At 37.8% G+C, this 26,250-nt stretch overlaps 1 protein-coding gene across 2 annotated transcripts in view; it reads left to right on the forward strand.

Annotated features, from left to right (window-relative positions):
- LOC101690769 (cytosolic beta-glucosidase) overlaps positions 1-26,250 on the forward strand; it is a 112,259-nt gene that overhangs the window by 19,870 nt on the left and 66,139 nt on the right. For both annotated transcript variants that reach the window (XM_004762687.3, XM_004762688.3), the window contains exon 2: positions 20,715-20,942. In XM_004762687.3, the coding sequence (XP_004762744.1) occupies positions 20,715-20,942 (228 nt within the window). The remainder of the gene's footprint in view (positions 1-20,714; positions 20,943-26,250) is intronic.

Consider the following 26,250-nt stretch of genomic DNA (forward strand, 5'->3'; position numbering starts at 1 on the left):
GGGTGGGCTCCGTAAAAGACTAGTTACTCTGAGGTCACTTCTTAGGAGAGCCAGTGTAGTTTGGAGCAGTAGTGGATACAGAAACCATTTATTAACAGCAATCCTACACTGCCTCCCGGAGAGTCATTTCCAAATACATGCACTCCAATAATACATCCAATACATTTCCTCAACACCACTATCAGGTAGGAAGACTCAGGTGTTACTATCACTGTCCTTTTGCAGATGAAGAAACTGAGGGTACAGAGAGGTTGGGCGAGTTGCTTGAGGTCACAGAGATAGTAAGGCTGGAGAGAGAAACTGACACACGTATAGAGAATATGAATAAGAGCACGGTCTCTCTTCAGTGACAGCCGGCTTACAGTTTTACTTTTATCTGTGACCTATGCTCTCCTCCTCAAGGAAACCCCAGATTCTTCCAGTTTAACTGGGGGTGATATCGGTGGTGCAAATTACGGGATGGGGCTTGGGGTACGGTACAATACTTTGGAAGCTGAAGGAGTTTGAGAAAACAGCACAAGTGAGAAGGTGACTCTAACCTCCCCTGCCCTTCTCCCCTGAAACGGGTCATAAAACACTTATGGGAGAGATGCCTCTCCCTGGAGGAAAGGAGCATCCTTATCTCTGAAGACAGAGGGACGCTGAGCAGAATCTGAGTAAACAGGCCTTGCCAAGTTTCCCCCATTTTCCTCCCCTTACCTTATGCTCTGTGACCTATCATATTCCTCTACAACCCTCCACTCGTCATCAAACTTAGCATAAAAATACTCAGGTTTAACCATTTCTTCGGATCTTCATTTTTTTGTGAAGGCTCCCAGGGCAAATAAAACTTAAATAAATCTGTATGCTTTTTGCCTCTTAATCTGTCTTTGTCAGTTTAATTTTCAGCCCCAGCCGGGGACCCCTAAGAGGGTCGAGGAAACGATTTTTCCTTCTCTACACATGTAGAGTGCTTGGCAAAGTGCCCATGCCATCGTAAGGCTTAATAAATGATAGCTATTATTATTATCATGATGCTTTTTCCAGTGTACTGTTCCATCCTTCCAAATGGGGCTCAGATTAGCATAGTGGCAATCAGAAACTGAAGCCAGTTTAGATTACTACAGTGCTCTGATGGATGAAGAGGAGGGCAGAGATTTTTCTTCAAAGACAGAGAAAAGTGTCTTTCACTAGATAGCATGTTTCGATGCATACATGGCTGAACGCGAAGAGACTTAATTGAAAGATAGAAGAATAATTACAGCTGAATAGCAGAGGCGAAGGCAGGGAAGACAAAAAGCCGCATATGTTAAACAGGACTAAAGTAAATGAAAAAGGGTCTGAGAAGCTTCCGTAACTGAGCACATTAAGATCATCAGAAAACAACAACACGACAAGGGCAGGGCTGGAGCCCAAAGGGTCGAGTCCCAGAACCAGGACTGAAATATTTCTTTTCACTATTTATTTCCAGAGGAATTTATCACTTCCCTCAATTACTAAATCAGTAGTTAAATTATATCCACATTCTGTTATACATTACACCGTGCCGTCCACAAGGAGGACACTCGGGGCACACTCTTAGAAAACACTTTGCCTTCGGACTTAATGGGGGTGGCTCTTCCCTTCCCCTCAGAAATCAGCACAGGTGGGCTCAGTGATCGTAAGGCTTACTGTGTGCTGGATATTTTCTTTGCCTGTTAGATGTACTCTCCACCTCCTCTGCTCTTAGGCCTGGGCAGCCAATCCAGACTGATGTCATTGTCCTTGGACTTCAGTTTGGATTTGATCAATAGGAAGTATCAGCAGGAGGTCGTAGAGTCAGGTAGGGGAGGAGAGAAGCCAGAATGTTGACTGTTCTGGTTCCCTTCCTGCTGGATTGCGGAGGATTGGCTGTGTCCCTGAGCTATAAAGGCCTCCTCTTCTGCCAGGCAGCCCTTGGCCAGTAACTACTCTCTAAGGTTTTGGAAACTGATTCTACCCCAGTCCCTTCCGGAGTGCTAATGATTTCATGCTGCTGCAAGCCCCGAGGTTCTGCATGGTCCCTTGTTGCTTTCCCCAAGCCCTGCTCACACCACTGTAAATAGTCCTTTATGAAACTCCCCTCAGTTACCCAGTGTGAGTGCCATCTGTTTCCTGCTGGGACCCTGGCTGATACATATGGCCACTCTCGGTTACAAAACACAGGCTCGTCTTGTATTTAGAATTATCAGTCTGTGAAATAGTTAAAACTTCAAATCTGATTTAGGGCTGTCTTGGTCTTAGCTCTATTGGAGGAGAGGGTGTGGTCAATTGTCTTTCCACCCTTGCTTCTCTTATTACTGTTATTACTGCTTGTTCACTCAGCCTTCTGACCTGGATTCCGAATCTGGTTGACCTGGGTGAAGGCAAGGTGATAAAAAGGAAAATTCAGAAGGCGTTTCACGACTTCTGATTTTGGCAGATATTTAGAATAAAGTCTTCTTCTCATGGACATGCTCAGAGTCCTGCCCGTGGCCGTGGAGCTTCCAGTGTCCCGGACGCACAAGAAGCTGTCTGGTCCCGCTCACCACTGGCTCTCTCCAGTCGTGTACCTCAGCTTCCACCTGTTGAGCCGAAGTCTGTTTTAAAGTTTAGCTGCACTGAAGATGTTTATTTTCGGGTTTCTGCCTTTTCCTGACCCAATTATTAAAATTGTGTCACCTTTTTTTTTTTCTCAAAATCATTCTGCTTTTATTTTCTCTTTATTATAAGATTTAGTTAGAATTAAAAAAAAAAAAACCAAGTGGACAGACTTATTCTTTTCTTGTTAATCTTCCTCTCCCTCTCTTCATTTTCTCTTCCATTTTTTTCTTTCTTCTTTTTATGTTTATTTGTCAAAGAATGTACTTGTATGAATTCTAATATTTGTGAGTACTTCAAGGTATTTGAAAATAATTTTCTGCTGTTGAGTAGCAATCTATGTTTCTTGTATGTCTGTGTGTATCATGTGTTATATACACATACATGCATATGTAGCTATATGCATAAAGTCATACAGAGATATCTGTCCATAAGAGAGTAAGTTTATAAACCATGTTAATTAAAGTCTCTCTTTCTCTGTCATTTTCTGAGAGAGTCCGTCCTGTGTTAGTGGAGTTTTCATTATATCCCCGCCATTTATCACAGGTTTTTCTCTTGTATTTGTCAAAGTTCTATTGTTAGATGCATGAGAGTTCATGATTGCTATATGTTTTTTGTAGGCTTTCACTTTTATTAATATGAGAATATTACTCTGTCCCGTTTAGTACTTTTTCTTTATATTCATTTTTATATAATTTTTAAGTTTTTTTTTTTAAGATTTTATTTATTTATTTGACAGGCAGAGATCACAAGTAGGCAGAGAGGCAGGCAGAGAGAGAGGAGGAAGCAGGCTCCCCGCTGAGCAGAGAGCCCGATGTGGGGCTTGATCCCAGGACCCTGGGATCATGACCTGAGCTGAAGGCAGAGGCTTTAACCCACTGAGCCACCCAGGCGCCCCTATAATTTTAAAAGTTTTATTTATTTAAATAATCTCTCCACCCCTTGTGGGGCTCGAACCCATGGCCCTGAGATCGAGTTGCATGATTTTCTGACGGAGCCAGCCAGATGCCTTTTTACATAATATCAATATCCCTAAGTCTACTTTATTTTTATCAGCATTTACATGGTAAATATCTTTTCCTCTTCACCTTTACTTTGTTCCAACAGGACTATTTAGTGGGTTTGTGATTACTAAGGTTTCAGCTTCTTTCTGCCATTATTATTTTATGTTTTCTAATGTGATACTTTCCTCTCTTCTTTTCTACCTCCCCCTCCCCCATTATATTTTTCTTTACTCTTTTTCCCATCGAGTATGGTGTTTCCCACCGGAGGTGCTATTGGCATTTGGCCTGGTCATTTCTTGGTTTTGTGTGTGGTCGTCCTGCACTTGGGAGGCCCTCGTTATTGGCCTTGCTACTAAATATCAGAGCAGCCCAGTCTCCGGGACAATGGGAAGCATCCTTGCGTAGTCTCACATGCCTCTGTGACTCCACTCCTCACTCTAAACAGGGTCGACTTAGGTCTGTCGTTTCTTTTCTTTTGGGGTTCCTTGATTTTTCTAACTTGATTTTCAATTTTATCTTGGTAACAAGAACATGGTTTAAAAACTCAAATAATACTGTGAGAATTATAACACCCAACAACAAAGAAAGATCTTTTATGTCACATCTCTCAACTTCTTAGTTCCCTAAAGCCAACATATATGAGTCTTTTCACCATTTTTTTCTAGTACTTACTTCTGTGTTTCTAAATAGCATGCATGTACAGTCATTATTTGGTTTTCTAGTTGAAAATACAACATATCAACTTCCGACTTTGTAAGGTAAGGTTTTTTTTTTTCAGCCTGCTCTAGCACCATCCTCACAAAACAAACTTTTTCGTCTCCATTTTTTTCCCCATTTGGTTATTTAGCAAATTTTGTTTAAATTTTCATTCAGTTTTTACATCACTGTTTTATGTAGAAATGGTGCACAACTGAACCACCTTAATGTCCTGTGACTGAGTTTCTTTTCTTATAGTTTTTATTTTGCTTGAGAGTTAATGATTGTCTGTTGGTGGTGGCTTCTTCTTCTAGGGTTCTTTCACTATTTCATCCCTTTCCTGGCAGCCAGAAATGTAAATTGTTGCTTGACATGTTCAAACACATCAGATGCTTTATCAGTTTCTCTCTCTCTCTTTTTGTTTTTTTTTTTTCTTGGAGACATCTTTTCTGGACCCTCCATCCTCCTGTGACACGATATTGAAATGTGTTTCCATAGAATCTAGAGGTTTTTTTTTTGTCACTTTGGAGGCTCTGTCCCTTCTGAATTAGCTTTGGACACAGAGTATTGTTAGTAGATCAGGGAATCTTTGCTCACCATAACCTCAAAGTTCCACATAGAATAGTTACATCTAATACATTTGAATGTTAATTGCAAAAATAAACAAATATTTTTTGTCTGAAAGTACACCAGGTCATAACTTATCATAGCAACTACTTGAATTTTTAGCCACATTTAATTTCTCAAATAATTTGCAATAATGTATAAGCATTAAAATAACTTCTGCATATATCTGTGAAGCGATGAGATAGCAAACATCAATATTTATGTTTTATGCTAAACACACCTCACAGAAACTCTTTTACTCAACACCTACTACAGGTAACCTCCACTTTCCTAAAGTTCATGGTATGCCACTTAACCTGCATTAGTATGGTAATGGCTTTTTTTTCATGAAAGCAAAGTGGCATAATGCTGACCTTAAGGAGAGCAGGGGGTACTCTTTGCTTTACGCCATTTCAGGTTATGAAAGGTTTCCTAAGAACGCTCCACTTTTAGATAGCTGAAAACCTTATTTCCAAACATTATTCATGGTCCTGGGGAAACACAGATAAGAGTGAAACCTGGCCCCCGCCTTGTCAGAGCTCCAAGTGTGAAGGAGGCGAAGATATTTTTAAAGATGACTCAACCCTCTGTGTTAATTGTACCGAGGGTGCACCCAGGAGGGCGTCATTCTGATGGGGAGTCAGAGAATACTTCTAAAAAGGGGTGTCGTGATAATGCCACTTTTGGGTTTTGAAGGAAGAGGACACATACACGTACATACACACAGGCTCATACACTTACTTACTTTTTATTTGACATGATTTCCTTAGGCAGAGGACTGAGGTCTACATAGATCTCTGTCCTCTCAAAGGGCATTATTGTGGCAAAAGTGAAAATGACATGGTGTGTTTGTGTTGATGACTTCCAAATCAGGAAGCTGAGGGCTCTGCAGACCAAGTCACGCAAGCCTGGATGCTGGATCTTAATCACAGGCAAGTCTGCGAGTATTTTTAGTTAGAGTAATTCTGACATATGCATTATGGCATCAAGAGCAGGCCACCGAGAGAAGGAAAAGAAAGAGCAATTGGTCACTTTTTGTATAGTTAGTGTTTGTTGTGTTGAGTCTGGAAGAGAAGAAACAGCACGTTCATTGAGCACACACTTTCCGCTATGTACCTGGCTAGCATCTTTGCTTTGGCTCAGTTGATTTTTACTAGAACCCCAAGAAGCAGCTCTTATCCTCCCACTTTCTATGTACAGAGACGTGAAGTGAGGGGTAGAGACAAAATTTAAGCTCTCCTATTACTGGATCTAGAGCTTGTGCTGTTTTCCATCATACTTTGTAGCCTGAGAAATTTTTTATTTTAAGTTGGTAGGTAATACCAGTATTTTACGTTTTTGTGGGAATCCCTTCCATGTCCTAACGTGGTAAGGACTTCAGGGACTATTTTATATTCCTCCAAATTATTAAAAAAATAAAATATAGAAACCTATCATTTCTTACCAAAAATATTGCAATAACCTGCTGACTGTGGGTCTTTGGGTCCCTAGTGCCTTCTTTTTGCAATTCACCCTGAGCATTGCCACTGAATTATGCATTTGCTTTTCCCTTATCAGGTCCACTGTGAGAACTCCTACTCATTTTTTCAATGCTTGCCTTAAAATGGTTCTCTTGGGCTAGTCTCTCTGACTCTTAATGACAAAAGTAGTTCAGATGCTTTTCTTGATTCCCCCATACTGTTTTTATGTGATCTTAATGCAACTTTTATCTTGATGTGGTCTTAGAATTTCCTAGTCTGATGTCAACTGGATTGTAAGTTTTACATGTTTTGGATATTACGTAAATGGAAATAGATCATGTATGTTTTTTGCCATTTGCTTTCTCCCTTCCCATATTACATTTGGGAAATGTATGCAGGTGGATCTGAATAGATGTAGTTCATGCACTCTTAGTCCTGTATAGTCTTCACTGTATGATTATTCTCTAGTTTACTTATTCCTCTATTGATTAATTATCCTGACAAAGGAAATTTGGGCTGTTTCCAGTGGGGGTTTTTGCTTTTGTTTGTTGCAGTCATGGATATACGTGTTTCTTGGTCTACCTTTGTAGAAACGGGGTATATGGTGCTATGTGAATCATCGGGTTTTGGTTTATGTGCTTCTTCAACGTGACTAAATATTTCCGTATTGCTCTCTTATCGGCAGCATATAAACATTGCTGCCATGCAACAATCTCTCTAATGCTGGATATTGCCCAATTTTTAAATTTGTGCCAACTGTGTGGGTGTAGAATGGTATCTCACTGTGATTTTCATTTGCATTTTCCAGATTTTTAATGTTCTCTTACATTTTTTTAAGTGTTTACTAGCCATGTGTTTCTCCTTCTGTGAAGGAACTGTTTACATCTTTTGTCCATTTTTCTATAGTCTTGTTGGTCTATTTTTAATTGAAATAGCCAAATACAATCATGGATTTTTCTATTTTTGGCAGTTCTATTAGGTTCTGCTTCATGTATTTTGGATCTCTGTTATTAGGCGCATGAACACTTAGGATTGTAAATCTTTTTGATAAATTGACCCCTTTAATTTTGTGAAATGATTTTTCATATACCTAGTAATATTCTTACCCTGAAATCTACATGGGTATTAATACTGCCACTCTAGTTTTGTTTGATTAGAATTAGCGTGGTATGTCTTTTTTTCATCCTGATACTTTTAACCTTCTTTTGTCTTTATAGTTAAAGTGGGTTTCTTATAGGCAGTAAATAGTTGAGTTTGATGTTCTTATTCAATCTGATTATCTCTGCCTTTCAATTGTTTAGACTCATTTACATTTAATGATATTGATATGGCTGAGTTTAAATCTGCTATCTTGCTATTTATTTTCTATTTCTTCTATCTGTCTTTTGTTCTCATTTCCCTCTTTTTCTTTCTCAGCTAACTTATTTTTAATGACTCTACTATATATTCTTTGCTGGCTTACTAACCATAACTCTCTGTTTTATTATTTTAGTGTTTCCTGTAGGATTTATAGTATACATCTTTACCTTGCTACAGTCTACCTTCAAGTGGTATTATACTACTTCATGCATATCTAAAGACTCTTACAACAACACACTTGTTTCTTCCTCCCTGGTCTTTGTGGTATTGTCACCATACATTTCATGTCTATGTATATTATAAAATTTATATTACATTATCATTATTTTTCTTTACCCAATAAATTAACTATTAAAGAGATTTGAATAATAAAAAGGAATCTTATGTATTTACCCATGTAATTACCATTTTTGGTGCTTTTCATTCCATTGTGTAGATCCATACTTTCATCTGGCATCCATTGCTGACTGCCTAAAGGACTTTCTTTAAGGTATTGAGGGTTTGCTGGTGATGAATTATTTGAGCTTTGGCAAGTCTGGAAAAGTATTTAGCCTTCATTTTTGAGATATTTTGGTGGTATAAAGTTTTAGTTACACAGGTTTTTGTCCCTTTCATTTTTTAAAGATGTTACTCCAGGGGTGCCTGGGTGACTCGGTCGTCAAGCATCTGCTTTCAGCTCAGGTCATGATCCCAGAGTCCTGGATTTGAGCCCTGTATCAGGCTCCCTGCTCAGCGGGAAGCCTGCTTCTCCCACTTCCTCTGCTTGTGTTCCTTCTCTCACTGTGTCTCTGTCAAAATAAATAAAATATTTTTTAAAAATTATATATTAAAAAAAAAAGATTCTTCTTGCTTGCATTGTTTTTTGACAACAAATCCACTGCTTTGTTATCTTTGTTCCTCTAGACATTATATATCTTTTTCTTCTGGCAGCTTTTAAGATTTTTCTCTTCATGACTGGTTTTGAGCAATTTGGTTATGATTTGGTATAGTTTTCTTCATTTGTCTTGGGCTTGGGTTTCATTGATCTGGGATCTCTAGATTTCATTACATCAAAAAATTTTTTTCAGTCATTATTTCTTCCAAAAATTTGCTTGTCCCCTCCTTTTTTCCCCCCTCCTTTGGAGATTCTGATTACATGTATATTATGCTGACTGAAGTTGTCTCAGACATCATGATCCTTTGTTTACATTTGAGTCCTTTTTTTTTTTCATGTTTCATTTTAGAGAGTTTCTGTTGCTATGTCTTCAAATACACTAATCATTACTTATGCAATGTTTCATCTTCTGTTAATGCCATCTGGTGTATTTTTTGTTTCAGACATTGTAGTTTTTATCTCTTGAAGTTTAATTTAGATTTTTTTTTTTAAATTTCCATGTCTCTACATTTACAACTATGTTTATGAGTGAAATTGGCTTCTAATTTTTCCTTTCATGTACTGTTATTTTCTGGTTTTAGAACCAGGATACTCTAGCCACATAAATTGAGAAATTCTTAAAAAAATTTTTTTTGGAATAATTTGTACAACAGCAGACATTTTTGGTTTGTTTTTAAATGTTTGATAGAACTCAATATTAAAACCAACTGGCATGGTATTTTCGTTGGGGAACATTTTAACTACTGACTTAAGTTTTTTTTTTTTTTTAAAGATTTTATTTATTTATTTGACAGAGAGAGGGAACAAAAGCTGGGGAAGTGGGAGAGGGAGAAGCACAGGGAGCCAGATGTGGGGCTCCATTCCAGGACCCAGGGATCATGACTTGAGCCAAAGGCAGACGCTTAACTACCGAGCCACCTAGGTGCCCCACTACTGATTAAATTTTGAGATAGTTAAGATCTTTCAGGTTTTTCACTTTTCCTTGAATCAATTTTGCTAAGGTTCAAATTCCTAAAATTTGTCATTTCCAAATAATTTTCAAACATGTTTTAATAAAGTTTTAAAAGTAATACACTATTTTCATCACTATAATCTCTACAGTTTCTGTAGATCTATTCCCCTTTGCATTACTAATACTTTTATCTTCTCCAATTAAAAAAATATTTTGCAGGGGTGCTTCTAGCTTATTAGACTTTTCTAAAAATGACTTTTTGCCTCTATTAATCCTTTCTATCCTGGTTTGTTTTCTATTTTCTTATTTCTGATATTACCTTATTTTTTCTTATTTATTTGTCTTTGTTCTCCTCCTCCTCCTTCTCCTCTTCCTCTTTCTCTCTCTTTTATACGTTAAAGTGAGATACTTAGCACATTGACTCTGAGGCTTGCATCTTTTCTAATGCATGAATTAAGGCTTTCTCTCTAAATACCACTTAGATATCATAATGTTTTCATATTTATCTTTCTGTTATGTAGTTTTTAATATTTTCTGGTGACCACCATTATGCCTTCTTTAAGCCTTAAGTTATTCAGATGTACCTTTTTAGTTTCCTTAACATTAGGAAGTTTTTCTTTCTTTCTTTTTTTTTTTTTTTAAAGATTTTATTTATTTGAGAGAGAGACACACACAGAGAGAGTACAAGTAGGCGTGGGGCAGACTGAGAGGGAAAAGTAGCCTACCCACTGAGCACGGAGCCTGACTTGAGACCCCAGCCCAGGTCCCTGAAAGCATGACCTGAGCCGAAGGCAGATGCTTAACGGTCTGAGCCACTTAGGCATCCCCCAACTTTTGGACGTTTCTAATGTTCTTTAGTGTTTGAATTCTAATATAACTGGTGAAAGTTTGTCAACTCTGTTTCTCCAAACTTTTGAAATTTTTGGAGACTTTATCTATGGACTAATTTGTGCTCAATTTTCATAGATTTTGTCTTCTTGACAAAATTGTATTCTTCAGTTGTATTATTCATTGTTGTGCAATGTCATATATATATATATACATTAGATCAAGACCGCTGATGTCTGCTGTCCTTATTCTCTGTTTTTTCAGTTCTGAGAAAGTTTTTGGTATCAAGGTTATTCTAATCACATAAAATGAATTGAGTAATTTTTTTCTTATTTTCTGGAATAATTTCTGTAGGAGTAGAGTTTTGTTTTTTTTTTTTGTTGTTGTTGTTAGCTTGTTTTGCTTTTTAGATGTTCGATAGAACTTAGATTTATCAAAATCTCCCATCATGGAAAGGGATTTGTCAATTTAGTTTTTCAGTTTCTTAATTTTTGCTTCACATGTTTGACAACCAGATTCCTGGGTGCATACATGTTTAAAATAGTGCTGTCGTGTAGTGTCCATGTTATCTCCAGGAATGCTCAGTTTCCCACTGAAGTCCTTTGCTTTTTGATGGTGGGGTAAGAGCAGGGATATCTTTTTCCGTATTTTGGCTTTCAAATTTTTCTATATTAAAAAAAAATCTGATCTGGTAATCTTTGTCTTTTATCTGAGGAATAGAGTGCATTGACTTTACTGTTATAAGTGGTAATTTATATCTTGTCATACCATCTTATTTTATGCTTTATGCTTTTATTTTTCTTACAATGCCTATGCTTATTTTTTCTGATTTTCTTACCCTTCTTTTAGTTCATTTATTTAGTTTCCCCCCTCTAGCCTGCCAGTTAAGAGATTAGTCTCTGGGGCGCCTGGGTGGCTCAGTGGATTAGGCCTCTGCCTTTGGCTCAGGTCATGATCTCAGGGTCCTGGGATCAAGTCCCGCATGGGGCTCTCTGCTCAGCAGGGAGCCTGCTTCCTCTCTCTGCCTGCCTCTGACTACTTGTGATCTCTCTGTCAAATAAATAAATAAAATCTTTACAAAAAAAAAAAAAAAGAGAGAGAGAGATTAGGCTCTGGAATTCTGGGTTAGAATCTCAGCTCTGGTTCATGGTAATCTGAGCAAGTTACTTACCTTCTTCACTCAGTTTCCTTATCTGAAAATGGGGGTGATAACGGCTGTTGTTTCATAATATTTTTGTGAAGGGTTAAGATATATATAAAATGTGTAGAACTGAGCCTGGTACAAAACTTTTGCTAGAGATGCCCTGACTCTTTTTTTTTAAGATTTTATTTATTTATTTGAGAGAGAGAGGGAGAGAGAGAGAGACAGCATGAGAAGGGGGAGGGTCAGAGGGAGAAGCAGACTTCCTGCCAAGTAGAGAGCCCGATGTGGGACTTGATCCTAGGACTCCAGGATCATGACCCGAGACTGAGGCAGTTGCTTAACCAACTGAGCCACCCAGGCGCCCTGGACTCTTCTTTAAAACAATAAATTCCACTTTGGACCTGAGGATACTTTAACTCTGATTTCTCCCTCCCGTGCTTATATGTTGTTTTTGTCTAGTATTTTAGTTTTATTTAGTTATTCTTAATTCTCACAAAATAGACATTATCCTTTTATATGTTAAGAGCTTGTTTAGATTATCCATATATTTATTAATGTCTTTATTGACCATCCTCTCTCTTCGTGTTTCATTTAATATTATTTCTTAAATTAAGTTTCATGCTAACTCAAGTTTATAAACTAAAACCTTTTAAAGAACCAAAATGAGACTGTTTCAGAAATCATCAATCCCTGGTCCCCTTCCGTGTTCCTCTCCCTAGAGGAACCCCTTTAACTGTTTTAGTTCATCCTTTTGGCATTGACTATGTAGTTTAAGCATGCTTATATTACTAGTTCTTGATTTTCGTCCTGTTACAGGCATAATTTATTGTCTTCTCACTGTGAAAAGTGAGGATTTACCCATTTGTCCACTTTTTTTCCCTTTACCTTCCTCCTTTCACTGATCCCATGCGTGATTCCAATACCATAAAAAGTGGGGAGTTACCGCTAACTTGATAAAGAGTTTTAGTTTTGCAAGATGAAAAGAGTTCTGGAGATGGATGTGGTGACAGTCTCACAACATGAATGTATTTGATGTTACTGAGCTGTACACTTGGAAGTAGTTAAGCTGGGTATGTTATATGTATTTTACCACAATTAACAACTACTCTTGTCAGAGCACATACTGCAATGTTTACAGATTGAATGAAGGAGCTTGGGTAGATACAAATGAAACAAGATTGGCATCATATTGAAAACTGCTAAAGCTGAGCCATGTATATACAGCTTTGCTGTATTATTCTGTCTATTTTTGTGCATTCTGTCAATGCCATAATAATTTTTTTTTTAATTTAAAATTTATTTGAGAGAGTGAGAGAGAGAGAGAGAGAGAGAGAGAGCATGAGCATGGGGGGAGGAGGGTAGGGGGGAGAAAGAGACAGACTGTCTAGCAGACTCTCCACTGAGCACAAAGGGCCTGTGGGGCTCCTATCATGACCCTGAGATCATGACCTGAGCCGAAATCAAGTGTTGGCTGCTTAACCATCCTAGCCACTCAGGCGCTCCCCCATAATAAATTTTTATAATTACAAAAAAATCATACTAGGGGCCCCTAAGTGGCTCAGTTGGTGTAGCTTCTCTTTGGCTCAGGTCATGATCCCAGGGTCCTGGGATCAAGCCCTGCTTTGGGCCCCCTGTTTCATGGAGAGCCTGTGTCTCTCTCTCCCTTTGTCCCCCTACCCCTGCGACTCATGATCTCTCACTTACACTCTCTTTATCTCAAATAAATAAATAAATCTTAAAAAAAATACTATATATTCTATTAGTTCAATCTTCATGAAGAACTATTTCCTACAGCCTGTGATGTGCTTGCATGGACTGGTTAGTACCTACATTTGCTGCACAGTTGTATCCTTGGAGGTCTTCTTTTACCACTAGCTGGAGATTTCTCTTTCTTGATTTTTTTTCTGCTGAATTCCTGTTTCCTGGGTCCTGGATTTTTATCTTTCTTGGTCTGCCTAATTGTTATGGTGAAACTTACTCTCCTATAATGACCAGTCAGACCAGATTTTTTTTTTTTCTCAGTATCCAATGAGAGCTCATATGTCTGATACCTTTTTTTTTTTTCCTTGTCACAATTAATGGCTGGAGGGCTAGATTGTTGTTGCAGGCATTGAGGAGTCATTTCCCCCTTCCACCTAACTTTGTTTCAAGCTGGTTGCTTTGTTGTCTCTTTCTCAGGTAGGGTTTGTTTCTTGTTTATTCTTGTACAGGGTGTAGAGTGTTTGCGTTGCCAGCCTGATGTAAGCATGTTCATGGAGGCTTCCCATCCTTGGTAAGCTTTAGACTTCAGCTCCTTTCTGCCTTGTTCCATAAGGCCATTACAATGGCAGCTCACATCATCTGGGCTTGGCAGATGCGCTCAAGACAGAAGCCAGCATCACTGCTCATTTGTGCCTCTGAATCACCTCTCGCACTTTGTTTTTGAGTTGCCTACCATCCCACCAGATCAATGACACATTTAAAAATGTAGTTCCTATATTTCATCCAGCAATTATAGTTGTTTGAAGGATAGTTTAGGGTATGTCTTCCATCTGGAAATGCTAGTCTTACTCCTCATAAAGGACAATCATATTTTCAGAATATGGACATAATTGCATTTACAGAATATCCCTAATGAACAAGTGAATTATTGATTTCACCAAATTTGCATTAAAATACTAGTGAGTACCAGCCACTATATGTTTTGTTATCAAAATTCCAATTATAATGGTTGATTTTAATTTAAATTTTAGTTTCTTTTGGAAACAGTGTTGCTTAGACATGCTTTGTCTAGCTGGTATACATGTAGAATGAAGTGCTCCACATAAGTATGTCTTCCTAAAAAAAAAAAAAAAAGTATATCTTCCTGATAGCTGACATACCTCCCTTAAATTGTCATTGCTTGTTTTAGGCACTTTCAATGGAGTGTTTTCCAAAAGGTATCCTAAATGTGTTATGTACATCTTAGGCTTCATAAATTGAGTAGCATGGGCACTAGTTGACTCTTCCTTCATCACTCATTATTACTAAAAGTAGCATAGTTCATTGAATGGACTTGAACTTCAATATCACATAGATCTGGAAATATACCTTCACTTCCCTACTTACTAACAGTGTGGTCTTAGACAAGTCACTTATCAGTGATTCAGGAAGCCAGCTTGTACTGTTCACCAGTACCTATTGTTAAGCTTTCAGTAATTTTGTGGCCTGATTCTATTTTTTAAAAAAGATATTATTTATTTATCTATTTATTTATTTAGAACATGCATGGTTGAGGGGAGGGGCAGAGGGTGAGATTGACAGAGCATCTCAAGCAGACTCTGCACTAAGTGAGGAACTGACATGGGTTCAATGTTATGACCCTGACCTGAGCCAAAATCAAGAGTTGGACGCTTAACCTACTGAACCACCTACTTAACCTACTGAACCACGTGCCCCTTGTGAACTGATTCTTAAACATATCCATTACTAAAAATTAAATTATAGAAACTTATAAGGACATAATTTATATTAAAATGAAAGGTAATTAAGGCTCCAAATCGTTACTTCCTCGTTATTTTACTAAATTTCATTTATACCCTATGCTCTTACATATAACCAAAAGTCATTGAGGTTATTCTTTTGTCTATATACTATATAATGGTGTGTTATTGCTCATCTTTTCCCCACTCTGCCTTTAGTACCAACCTATTGGTTGCTTGAAATTGGCCATGGTGGAAGTATTTACACTGGAGAAATTGGCAACTGCTGCAAATCAGTATTTGATTCCTTGTTCTGTTGTTAGGACCTAAGAAAGTGATAGAGAAAATGTTAATAATGCAGGGTAAAATTAAAAGTGTGTCATGTCTATAGTGTCACATTGTGAGTAGGACAAACATTTGAGGAAATATTCTTCTAGTTCAGGGAAGGTGTAGCTCATGTCACTGATGAACAAGTGAAATCCTGGTACAGTGTTATGTTTTCCTTTTATTTTGTCCATTAATTTAAGCAAAAATACTAGTTAACAATGACAAGGATGCCCATTCTCACCACTCTTGTTCAACATAGTATTAGAAGTCCTAGCAACAGCAATCAGACAACAAAGAGAAATAAAAGGTATCCAAATTGGCAATGAAGAAGTCAAACTTTCTCTCTTCACAGATGACATGATTCTTTATATGGAAAACCCAAAAGACTCCACCCCCAAACCACTAGAACTCATACAACAATTCAGCAACGTGGCAGGATACAAAGTCAATGTACAGAAATCAGTGGCTTTCTTATACACTAACAATGGAAATACAGAAAGGGAAATTAGAGATTCGATTCCATTTACTATAGCACCAAGAACCATAAGATACCTGGGAATAAACCTAACCAAAGAGGTAAAGGATCTGTACTCAAGGAACTGCAGAACACTCATGAAAGAAATTGAAGAGGATACAAAAAGATGGAAAACCATTCCATGCTCTTGGATTGAAAGAATAAACATTTTTAAAATGTCTATACTGTCTAGAGTAATCTATACTTTTAATGCCATTCTGATCAAAATTCCATCAGTATTTTTCAAAGAGCTGGAGCAAGTAATCCAAAAATTTGTATGGAATTAGAAGAGAACCCAAATCACAAGGAAATGCTGAAGAACAAAAATAAAACTGGGGGCATCACGTTACCTGATTTCAAGCTTTACTACAAAGCTGTGATCACCAAGACAGCATGGTACTGGCATAAAAACAGACACATAGACCAGTGGAACAGAGTAGAGAGCCCAGATATGGACCTTTAACTCTATGGTCAAATAATCTTCGACAAAACAAGAAAAAATATACAATGGAAAAAAGACAGTCTCTTCAATAAATGGTGCTGGGAAACGGGACAGCTATATGTAGAAGAATGAAACTCGACCATTCTCTTACACCGTACACAAAGATAAACTCGAAATGGATAAAAGACCTCAATGTGAGACAGGAATCCATCAGAATCCTAGAGGAGAATATAGGCAGTAACCTCTTCGATATCAGCCACAGCAGCTTCTTTCAAGATGTGTCTCCAAAGGCAAAGGAAACAAAAGTGAAAATGAACTTTTGGGACTTGATCAAAATCAAATGCTTCTGCACAGCAAAGGAAACAGTCAACAAAGCAAAGAGGCAACCCAGGGAATGGGAGAAGATATTTGCAAATGACAGTACAGACAAAAGGTTGATATCCAGGATCTATAAACTCAAACTCAACACACACAAAACAGATAATCATATCAAAAAATGGGCAGAAGATATGAACAGACACTTCTCCAATGAAGACATACAAATGGCTATCAGACATATGAAAAAATGTTCATCATCATTAGCCCTCAGGGAGATTCAAATTAAAACCACATTGAGATACCACCTTATACCAGTTAGAATGGCCAAAATTAGCAAGACAGGAAACAACATGTGTTGGAGGGGATGTGGAGGAAGGGGAACCCTCTTCCACTGTTGGTGGGAATGCAAGTTGGTGCAGCCTCTTTGGAGAACAGTGTGGAGATTCCTCAAGAAATTAAAAATAGAGCTTCCCTATGACCCTGCAATTGCACTCCTGGGTATTTACCCCAAAGATACATATGTAGTGAAAAGAAGGGTCATCTGTACCCCAATGTTTATAGCAACAATGGCCACGGTCACCAAACTGTGGAAAGAACCAAGATGCCCTTCAACGGACGAATGGATAAGGAAGATGTGGTCCATATACGTTATGGAGTATTATGCCTCCATCAGAAAGGATGAATACCCAACTTTTGTAGCAACATGGACGGGACTGGAAAAGATTATGCTGAATGAAATAAGTCAAGCAGAGAGAGCCAATTATCATATGGCTTCACTTATTTGTGGAGCATAACAAATAGCATGGAGGACAAGGGGAGTTAGAGAGGAGAAGGGAGTGGAGGGAAATTGGAAGGGAAGGTGAACCATGAGAAACTATGGACTCTGAAAAACAATCTGAGGGTATTGAAGGGGCGGGGGGTGGGAGGTTGGGGGAACCAGGTGGTGGGTATTGGAGAGGGCACGGATTGCATGGAGCACTGGGTGTGGTGCCAAAATAATGAATACTGTTATACCGAAAATAAATTAAAAAAAAAATTAAAAAAATATACTGGTTAACATTCATGTGAGAACTGCACTCATTTGTTAGATTGCAACCATAGTTTGGTTACCAATATAAGGATTTGACAGAAATCTAAAATAGCATTCTCTGAGAATTTACAGTAAAGAATATTGTATATTCGGGGCGCCTGGGTGGCTCAGTGGGTTAAGCCTCTGCCTTCAGCTCAGGTCATGATCTCAGGATTCTGGGATCGAGTCCCACATCGGGCTCTCTGCTTGGCAGGGAGCCTGCTTCCTCTCCTCTCTCTCTCTGCCTGCCTCTCTGCCTAACTTGTGATCTCTGTCAAATAAATAAATAAAATCTTTAAAAAAAAAGAATATTGTATATTATTTGGAAATTGTATACTATACAACTGTTATGTAAATAAAATTCCTAATAAACATATGTACACATTTATTTATTTATTTTTATTTGTTTAAGTAAGCTCTATGTCCAATGTGGGGCTTGAACTCATGACATCAAGACTTGTATACTCTACCAACTGAGCCATCCCAGTGCCCCCACATTTTTAAACATATAGCCATTTGTCAATATTTTCTAGAACTCCATTGCTTAAAATCTCTGAGGTTAAGCTTCTTCATCTATTAAATCAATTATCTGATACCATGAGCTCCATACTTGACTAAAATTCAATTTTAATACTCATACCTATTTCATTCTAAGATTGAATATCAGTATTCTTTTCCCCCATCCTTCTAAATCCCATATACAGACATAAACTGAGAGCCATTGGGATGTATGAAACCTTTTGCCTCTAAATTATGACTCCAGAATACAATCATTTTTTAATGTTCATGATTTCTTTGTATGGATACTTAGTACCCTACCCTGATTTCAACTGTCATTTTTGCTTTTGTTGGAGTTCTTCCTTTTACCTGTCTCTCCTGTCTTCCCATGATCCCCTCTTATATTTTATAGTCTATGCTGTTCTCTTGTTGGTCTAAAAACTAGTACCTAATTCAGTTTAAATTGTGCCCAAAATACAAGTAAGTAGATGCTAAATTAGGACCTGAAAGACCTTCCTGTAATTGTTTTAACTTACTCTGTGACCTTCTTCCTTATATAAAAATCATTATGAAATATTTTAAGCACATAAAAAAGGCTGTGTAATAAACAGCTCCCCAAATACCCCTAGACCCTTTTAAGTAATAAAACATAAGAGATGCAGTCAAACTCCTTTTTTGTTCTATTACCTTTTTTTTCTCCCTGAAGGTAACCACTAGTCTGAATTGATCATTTACAGGCATGTTGTATTTTTATCTCATATGTACATGTTCAGAATATACATGGATTATTTTACATATTTAAAATATACAAGACAGGATAAACATATTGTATATATTCTTTAAAAATTGGTAGACTTTATATTTTAGAATAATTTTAGGTTTACAGAAAAATTGAGCAGAACCTACTAAGAGTTTCCAAATACCCAATTCCCCAGTTTCCACTACAAGTAACAGCTTGCATTCCTGTGAGACAATTATTACAATTGATGAATGAATATCAAATATAAAACTATTAAATGAGCTCATAGTTTATAAGTTTATAGGTTTTGATAATATATCCACCATTACAATATCATGTAGAACATTTTTACTGCCCTAAAAATCTAAATTCCACCCCTTTGTCCCTGGATACATTCTTTTGAATCTCAAGTGGTGTTTTTTGTTTTGTTTTGTTTTGTTTTTTTTTTTTGATTGTATAGCTTTATTGTTTGGAGGCTAAGTCCATTTGGAGGCTTATAACAAAATACTCATAAACTGGATGGCTTATAAACAACAAATATATTTATTTCTCACAATTATGAAGGCTGCAAATCTGAGATGAGAACATTGGCATGGCTGGTTGAGGATCCTCTTGTGCATCAAAAACGTCTGCATTTTCACATGGCCCAAGGGACTGGGGAACTCTGGGGGGTCTTTTATAAGGGCACTAACTCATTCCTGGGGGCTCCACCCTCATGACGTAACACCTGCCAAAGACCCCACTTCCTCATACCATCACATTGGCATTAAGATTTCAACATAAATTTGGGGGAACACTATAGTGGAGGGTTATTGATGCTCTGATTCATTCCCTTTAACTACTGATTTGTGTTTCATTTGTATGCTTCTACCTCAAATTATCTCTTCTACTGTTGATAGAATGTGAGTTGTTTCCAAGAGTTTGTTATTACAGATGTTTCTGTCTCAATGATCTCCTATAATTTCTTTGTGAAACTACATGCGCATTTCTTCAGGGTATGTACCTAGAAGTGAAATGAGGAAGTCATGAGATTTTTAAAACTACTCCTTTTACCATAAAATGGATTCTAACTACATTTTAAACAAGATCTCTATGTGTACAGATATTCCAACTGTAATGTAACTTTTACTCTCTTCTAATGTGCAACACTCTCTCTTTCTTGTGGGCTTATTTGGATCCTAGCTTCTCTTTTTTTTCTATTTTATTCCCACTCCCACCTCCCAGCAATTCACCTTGATGACCCAATTTTTCCTTGAGGTGTCTGTCTAAAAGTCATTTCAGTGCACCAGGTTAACTTCTGTGCTCAGCGTAGATCCCGACATGTAACATTTGTGGAATTAATGGAGGGATGCATGAATGAAGGTAGGATACTAATACGTTAACAGTAGCAGAGACTAGTGCCCTCCCCACAATAATTGACTGGACCATTGCAGGCTCCATTGTTAGTTAGCAGGAGAATAGAGTTCAAGTGTAGAGGGCCAAAGACAAGGTTCTGAGACTCTGTCAGGCACAGTAAGGACAAGGCTTGTCAGTCATGGCCAGGAGGAGGTATCTGCAACTCAGACATTCATAAGCTGGGGCCTGCCTCTGTTTACCAGCTGGGAAATCTTCAGAAAATGAACCATGAAAGCCTGCTATGCGGCAGCACTATGAAATAATTTTTCATTTGCCACCAGTCAGCTTCAGGGATCAAGGACAGCTAAACACATAATTCACTCATGCATGCTATTTTAAAGGCATGTTTTAAAGTTATAAATATGGTACATTGAGTTAATGAGGTATGTTCTTTTGGCGACAAATATTTACATTCCACATATGCCTCTTGATGTCAAGAGTGTAACTGTTTCATTTTCTTCTTTTTTCTCAGGAGGCTGGGATGCAGATGGAAAAGGCCCTAGTGTCTGGGACACATTCACCCATCAGGGAGGAGAGAGAGTTTTCAAGAACCAGACTGGCGATGTAGCTTGTGGCAGCTACACTCTGTGGGAGGAAGATTTGAAATGTATCAAACAGCTTGGATTGACTCATTACCGCTTCTCTCTTTCCTGGTCACGTCTGTTACCTGATGGGACGACAGGTTTCATCAACCAGAAAGGCAAGTGTTTCTTAAAAATAGAAGGTTGCAGCTTTAATTCAAGGTTACTGCTGCAGTCTGGCATAATTAATCCAGTATGCTATTCTGCAGTGGAGCTTTGAAATTGCAAGTTTTTAGGGTGATTATAGGATAAATTTTTTGAAATGGGTTTGCATTAGCTTTCTTAATAATATTCTGTTCTCCCTGAATTGGTGATATGTGTTGAAAGGGGACAATAGATGGGCAGGAAAAGGGCGGGAATAAGAGTTTTACTTATGGAAGATATTATTGAGCGTTAACCTGAAGCTGAGTTTCCAAAAGTTATGTATTAAACTATTTTCAGTTGTGTTATTCTGTGAAAAGTGATGAAAAGCCCTGTAGAACTTGAGAAGATTTTGAGCATTTCAAATGGAGCTGAATTAGTAGAGCGAATTAACTAGGGCAGAGATTAGCACCGAGGCATCTGGAATCTGCTTAACTTGGGATGCAAGGCCAGCTGTATCACTTACTATCTGGAGAAGCATCTCTTGGGCATTTTTTCATGCCTCAGTTTCTCCACAAGTAGAAAAGAATACTCAAATAGTTCCTAGTTCGAGAGCTATTGGAAAATTAAATGAAATAATTTTTGCAAAGTGCTTTACACAATAGCTGGTATATACAAAAGCATTCAAAAAGTGTTAGCTATTATTCATATTAAGTTTTGTAATTAAAAAGACTATGTCCTATTTGAATGCCTGTTATTTATGAGGCATTTTACATACATTTTCTCTAATCCCCACAATCAGTGAAGGAGGTGTAATTAGTTACATTTTTACAGTGGTGCATGTCCAAATCCAGATATTTTGTAAATGGTGGATCTAGAATGTAAACCTAGGGTCTGGCTAGTTCCTTCCATACACCAGAGTTGGCAAACTATGACCCAAGGGCCAAATCTGACTGTTATTTTTGTAAATAAAGTTTTATTGCAGCGCAGTCATACCCATTCGTTACATTTAGTCTGTGGTTGCTTTTCCACCACCATGGCAGAATTGAGTTGTTGGGGCAGAGACCAGAGAACCTGCAGAGCCTAAAACACTCACTACCTGGTACTTTGCGAGAGAAGTTCTATGACCCCTGTACTACAACATAAAGGTTTCTTTCTTTCTTTCTTTCTTTCTTTTTTTTAAAGATTTTATTTTATTTATTTGACAGAGAGAGATCACAAGTAGGCAGAGAGGCAGAGAGAGAGAGGAGGAAGCAGGCTCCCTGCTGAGCAGAGAACCCGATGTGGGACTCGATCCCAAGACCCCAAGATCATGACCTGAGCTGAAGGCAGCTGCTTAACCCACTGAGCCACCCAGGTGCCCCAACATAAAGGTTTCTTCATAAAGAACCTTTATAGGTACTTTGTCCTGGAAAATATTTCACACTCCTCCTACGGTTGGGACTTGGTGAGGCAAATGATGTGCCTAAGATGCAAAATTTAAGGAGACGTTGACTCTCAGGGTCTTGTAAATGCAAGACGGACACTTGCAGAATCCTGAGGGAGGGTACCTGCTTGCTCACCCTGCTTTCAGGGGCGGTGACTTCCCTAATCCTCAGGGATTCCATTTGAGTAAATCATCTGATTTCCTACATAGTAAGAACAGCCAGTGATAACAACTGCTTAGGTGAGCTTGTGTCCTTGCAATGCTCATTTTCTGTGAGGTGGGGTAAGCTGGACATTGTGGAATGCAGCTGCAACTTATGTGTCCCCCAGATGGGGACAACACAAGATTACCAGGTCCATTGCTTGTTTCTAAAGGCATTAGCTCCCCTGACTAACTGCTGCTGGTTGAATATCTACTTTCTTGATATATTACTGGCCAGTTTTTGTTTTTCTGACTTTGAACAGAAGTTCATTAGTTGTTCAGTGTAAAAGTGAATTAATAATTTCCCACCTTCCTCATCCATAATCTATACCTTCTCTTTTCTCCAGGCCCATCACACCCCCAAGGACTAAAAACTAAGAGTAATCTTTGAATCTCCTCTTTTCTTTGTTTCTTACATCTAACTGGTTGCTAACTATGATCCGTTCCACTTAGGTCTCTTTCACTTCTCCCTCCTGGCCATTTTTTCTGCCTCTGCTCTGCTTTAGAGTTTTATCATTCTCATCAAGGACTTTTTGATATACCCTTGCTGGGTCTACCTATTTTCACTCATTCTCTGTCCATTAATTCCTTGTACAAAATGCTACCCCAGCAATTTGTCTAAAGCTTTGCCTCAGTTCTGTTGGCTTGCATCATCTCCTGTTAAAAACAAAGTAAGATAAAAAAAAATTTTTTTTTAAACATCTATTTATTTGAAAAGGGAGGAACGAGGGAGAAGGAGAGAGGAAAAAAAAAATCCCAAGCAGACTCCCTGCTGAGCATAGAGCCTGAAGTGGGGCTGGATTTCATGACCCTAAGATCATGACATGAGCCAAAACCAAGAGTTGGTCACTCAACTGATTGAGCCACCCAAGCACCCCTATAAAAAATTTATTTAATCATCCCAAGACTTAATATATAGTGTACACTCCTTCATATATCATTCCAGGTTTTATTTGACTTAGTCTTAATTCATCTCTGAAGCACTACAGGCTGAAATTCCCCCATGCAATTGCTCCATTTAATTCCCTAAACACATAGCCCACTACATACTAAACATACTATGCAATTTCCCACCTCTGTAAGAATTTTCTTAAGCTCTTTCTTCTGCCTGGAATGGCCTTTCCTTAGCTGTATTCACTGAGTATCTACCCTCCTGATTCTAGGAGTGTGAAGTTTTCACTGAGTTTCCATTTGGATGGTACACAATGAAAAAATTTGAAAAAACAACACAAAACAACCACCCCCTTGCCAACTTATAATATAGGTTCATAACTTCTTATCTGAAATTCTAAAGTCCAAAAGCTTTGAATACTGAATCCTTTTTAGCAATTTTAGGTCTAAAACTAATGTGGCAACAAAAGCTAACCTCAATTGATGGGACAGGTTTTTCTTAAATTGAAGAACAATTGACATACAATATTGTATTAATTTCAGGTATAGAACATAGTGATTTGCTTTTTATATTTATTACTTAATGACCACCACAATAAGTCTGGTTACCATGCTAATTAGGTACTGTAATCATACAAAGTTGTTACTATATTATCAATACTGTTCCCTAAACTGCACATCACATCCCCACGACTTATTTATTTTATAATTGGAAGACTGTACCTCTTAATTCCCTCCACCTGTTTTGCTCATCCTCTCTCCTCTATTCTCTCTAGCAACCAGCAGTTTGTTCTCTGTATCTACGAGACAGTTTCTATTTTGTTTTGTTTGTTTATTTGTTTTTTATATTCCACTTGTAAGTGAAGTCATATAGTCTTTGACTTATTTCATTTAGCATTAATATGCTCTAGGTCCACCCATGATGTTACAGATGGAAAGATTTGATTCCTTCTTGTGGCTGAGTAATATTCCGTCACACACACACACACACACACACACACACACACACACACACGCCCCATATCTTCTCTATCCCTTCATCCATTAATAGATATTTAGGTTGCTTTCATATCTTGGCTGTTGTTAATAATGTAGCAATGAACTCAGTGGTTCATACGTCTTCTCAAATTAGTGTTTTTTTCATCAGGTAAATACCTAGAAGTGGAATTGTTGGATTATACAGTAGTTCTATTTTTATTTTTTTGAGGAATCTCCATTATGTTTTCCATAGTGGCTATACCAATTTATATTCCCACTAACATTGTGTGAGGGTTCCGATCCTCACTAACACTTGTTATTTCTTGATAATAGCCATTCTGACAGGTGTGAGGTGATATCTCATTGTGGTTTTGATTTGCATATCCCTGATGGTTAGTGACATTGAGAATTTTTTTCATGTGCCTGTTGGCCATCTGTGTGTCTTCTTTGGAAAAGTGTCCATTCAGGTTCTTTGCCTATTTTTTAATCAGGCTGTGTTTTGATATTGAACTTTATCGGCTCTTTAGATTGTGTTTTGATATTAAGCCTTACGGGTTCTTTATATATTTTGGATGTTAAACCCTTGTGAAAGTTTTTTTATAATCTCAGGTGATTTCACTGGTAAAGAATATTTACATATTTTACTACAGAAATATTAAGGAAGGCTGACCCAGACCCACTGGGAGTGTTAACTGAATATATGGTATTTGCTTTGTATTTCCTCTCTAAAAATTCAAAAATTCTGAACACATCTGCCCCCAAGATTTTCAGACAGGGAATTACTATACCACTATGTCAACATATCAAGCTATTTAAAATGAACCTGAGATCACTATAGCACACTGTAGATCAGCAACCTAGGAGCAGAGCAGCAGAAAAGCTGAAGGGTGGTGGTGGGGAGATACTGGGGCCACATGAAAAATGTGGGAAGATCACTCATGCACACGTGGGGATCATGTGCCTCAGCACTGAGCTCTTCATGTTTGGTCCCAGCTTTTGTAAAGTCATAGCTGATTAATATTACAGACTTTTCCATGAACGAGAGGGCACTGGAGGTGCTTCCAGGAGGCAGAATTTCAATAAGGAGTTGCTCACTCTTGTGCAGTGATCTGTTGAAGCAACTGGAACTGTTTTAACTCAGAAAGGCCATCATTTGTTTTTTCTGTCTAAACATTTTCTCAAAGAGCATGTGAAGAATTGGATAACCCTTGTCACAATCCTTTACAAGGTACCCCCATTTTCTGTGTGTGTGTGTGTGTGTGTGTGTGTGTGTTCAACACTTTATTTTAAAAGCTTGATTAGCGGTTGTTTGGAAACTTGTAAAATTCTGTGTTCCCAAACTGGAAGAATACTTTACGAAGTGGAATTGTTACACAGCCTTTCTCTTTCAAATGTCAAGTTTTCAAGGTTTAACAAGAAGAGATTGAGCTGGCAACTGAAGTCACATTTTTCTGTAGTTCTCAACTGTTCAACTGAATTTTCCTATCTGCAACAAATGCAAGTTTCAGATGATTAATAGGGAACCCAAGTATTGGAAATAAAAAAAAAGGAAAGTTTATGCAGAATTTCTTATTCACTTTAGTATTTAAAATATGAGCCCAGTTAGCAGGAATGGTAAAGTAAATAACCAAAGAAACATTTATTAACCTCCTACTCCATATGGGGCAGTGTATTAGGCTGAATAATAGCTCCCCAAAGATGTTCCTCCTAATTCTTAAAACTGTGAACAAATTTTCTTACATGGTAAAAGAGACTTTATAGCTATTACACTAAAAATCTTGAGATGGGGAGATTAACCTGGATTATCTGGATGGTCCCCTTATAATTACAGGAGCCCTACAAGATGAAGG

The sequence above is a fragment of the Mustela putorius genome, unplaced genomic scaffold, assembly GCF_011764305.1.
Source record: "Mustela putorius furo isolate JIRA1106 unplaced genomic scaffold, ASM1176430v1.1 tig00000083_pilon_pilon_pilon, whole genome shotgun sequence".
Taxonomy (NCBI): domain Eukaryota; kingdom Metazoa; phylum Chordata; class Mammalia; order Carnivora; family Mustelidae; genus Mustela; species Mustela putorius.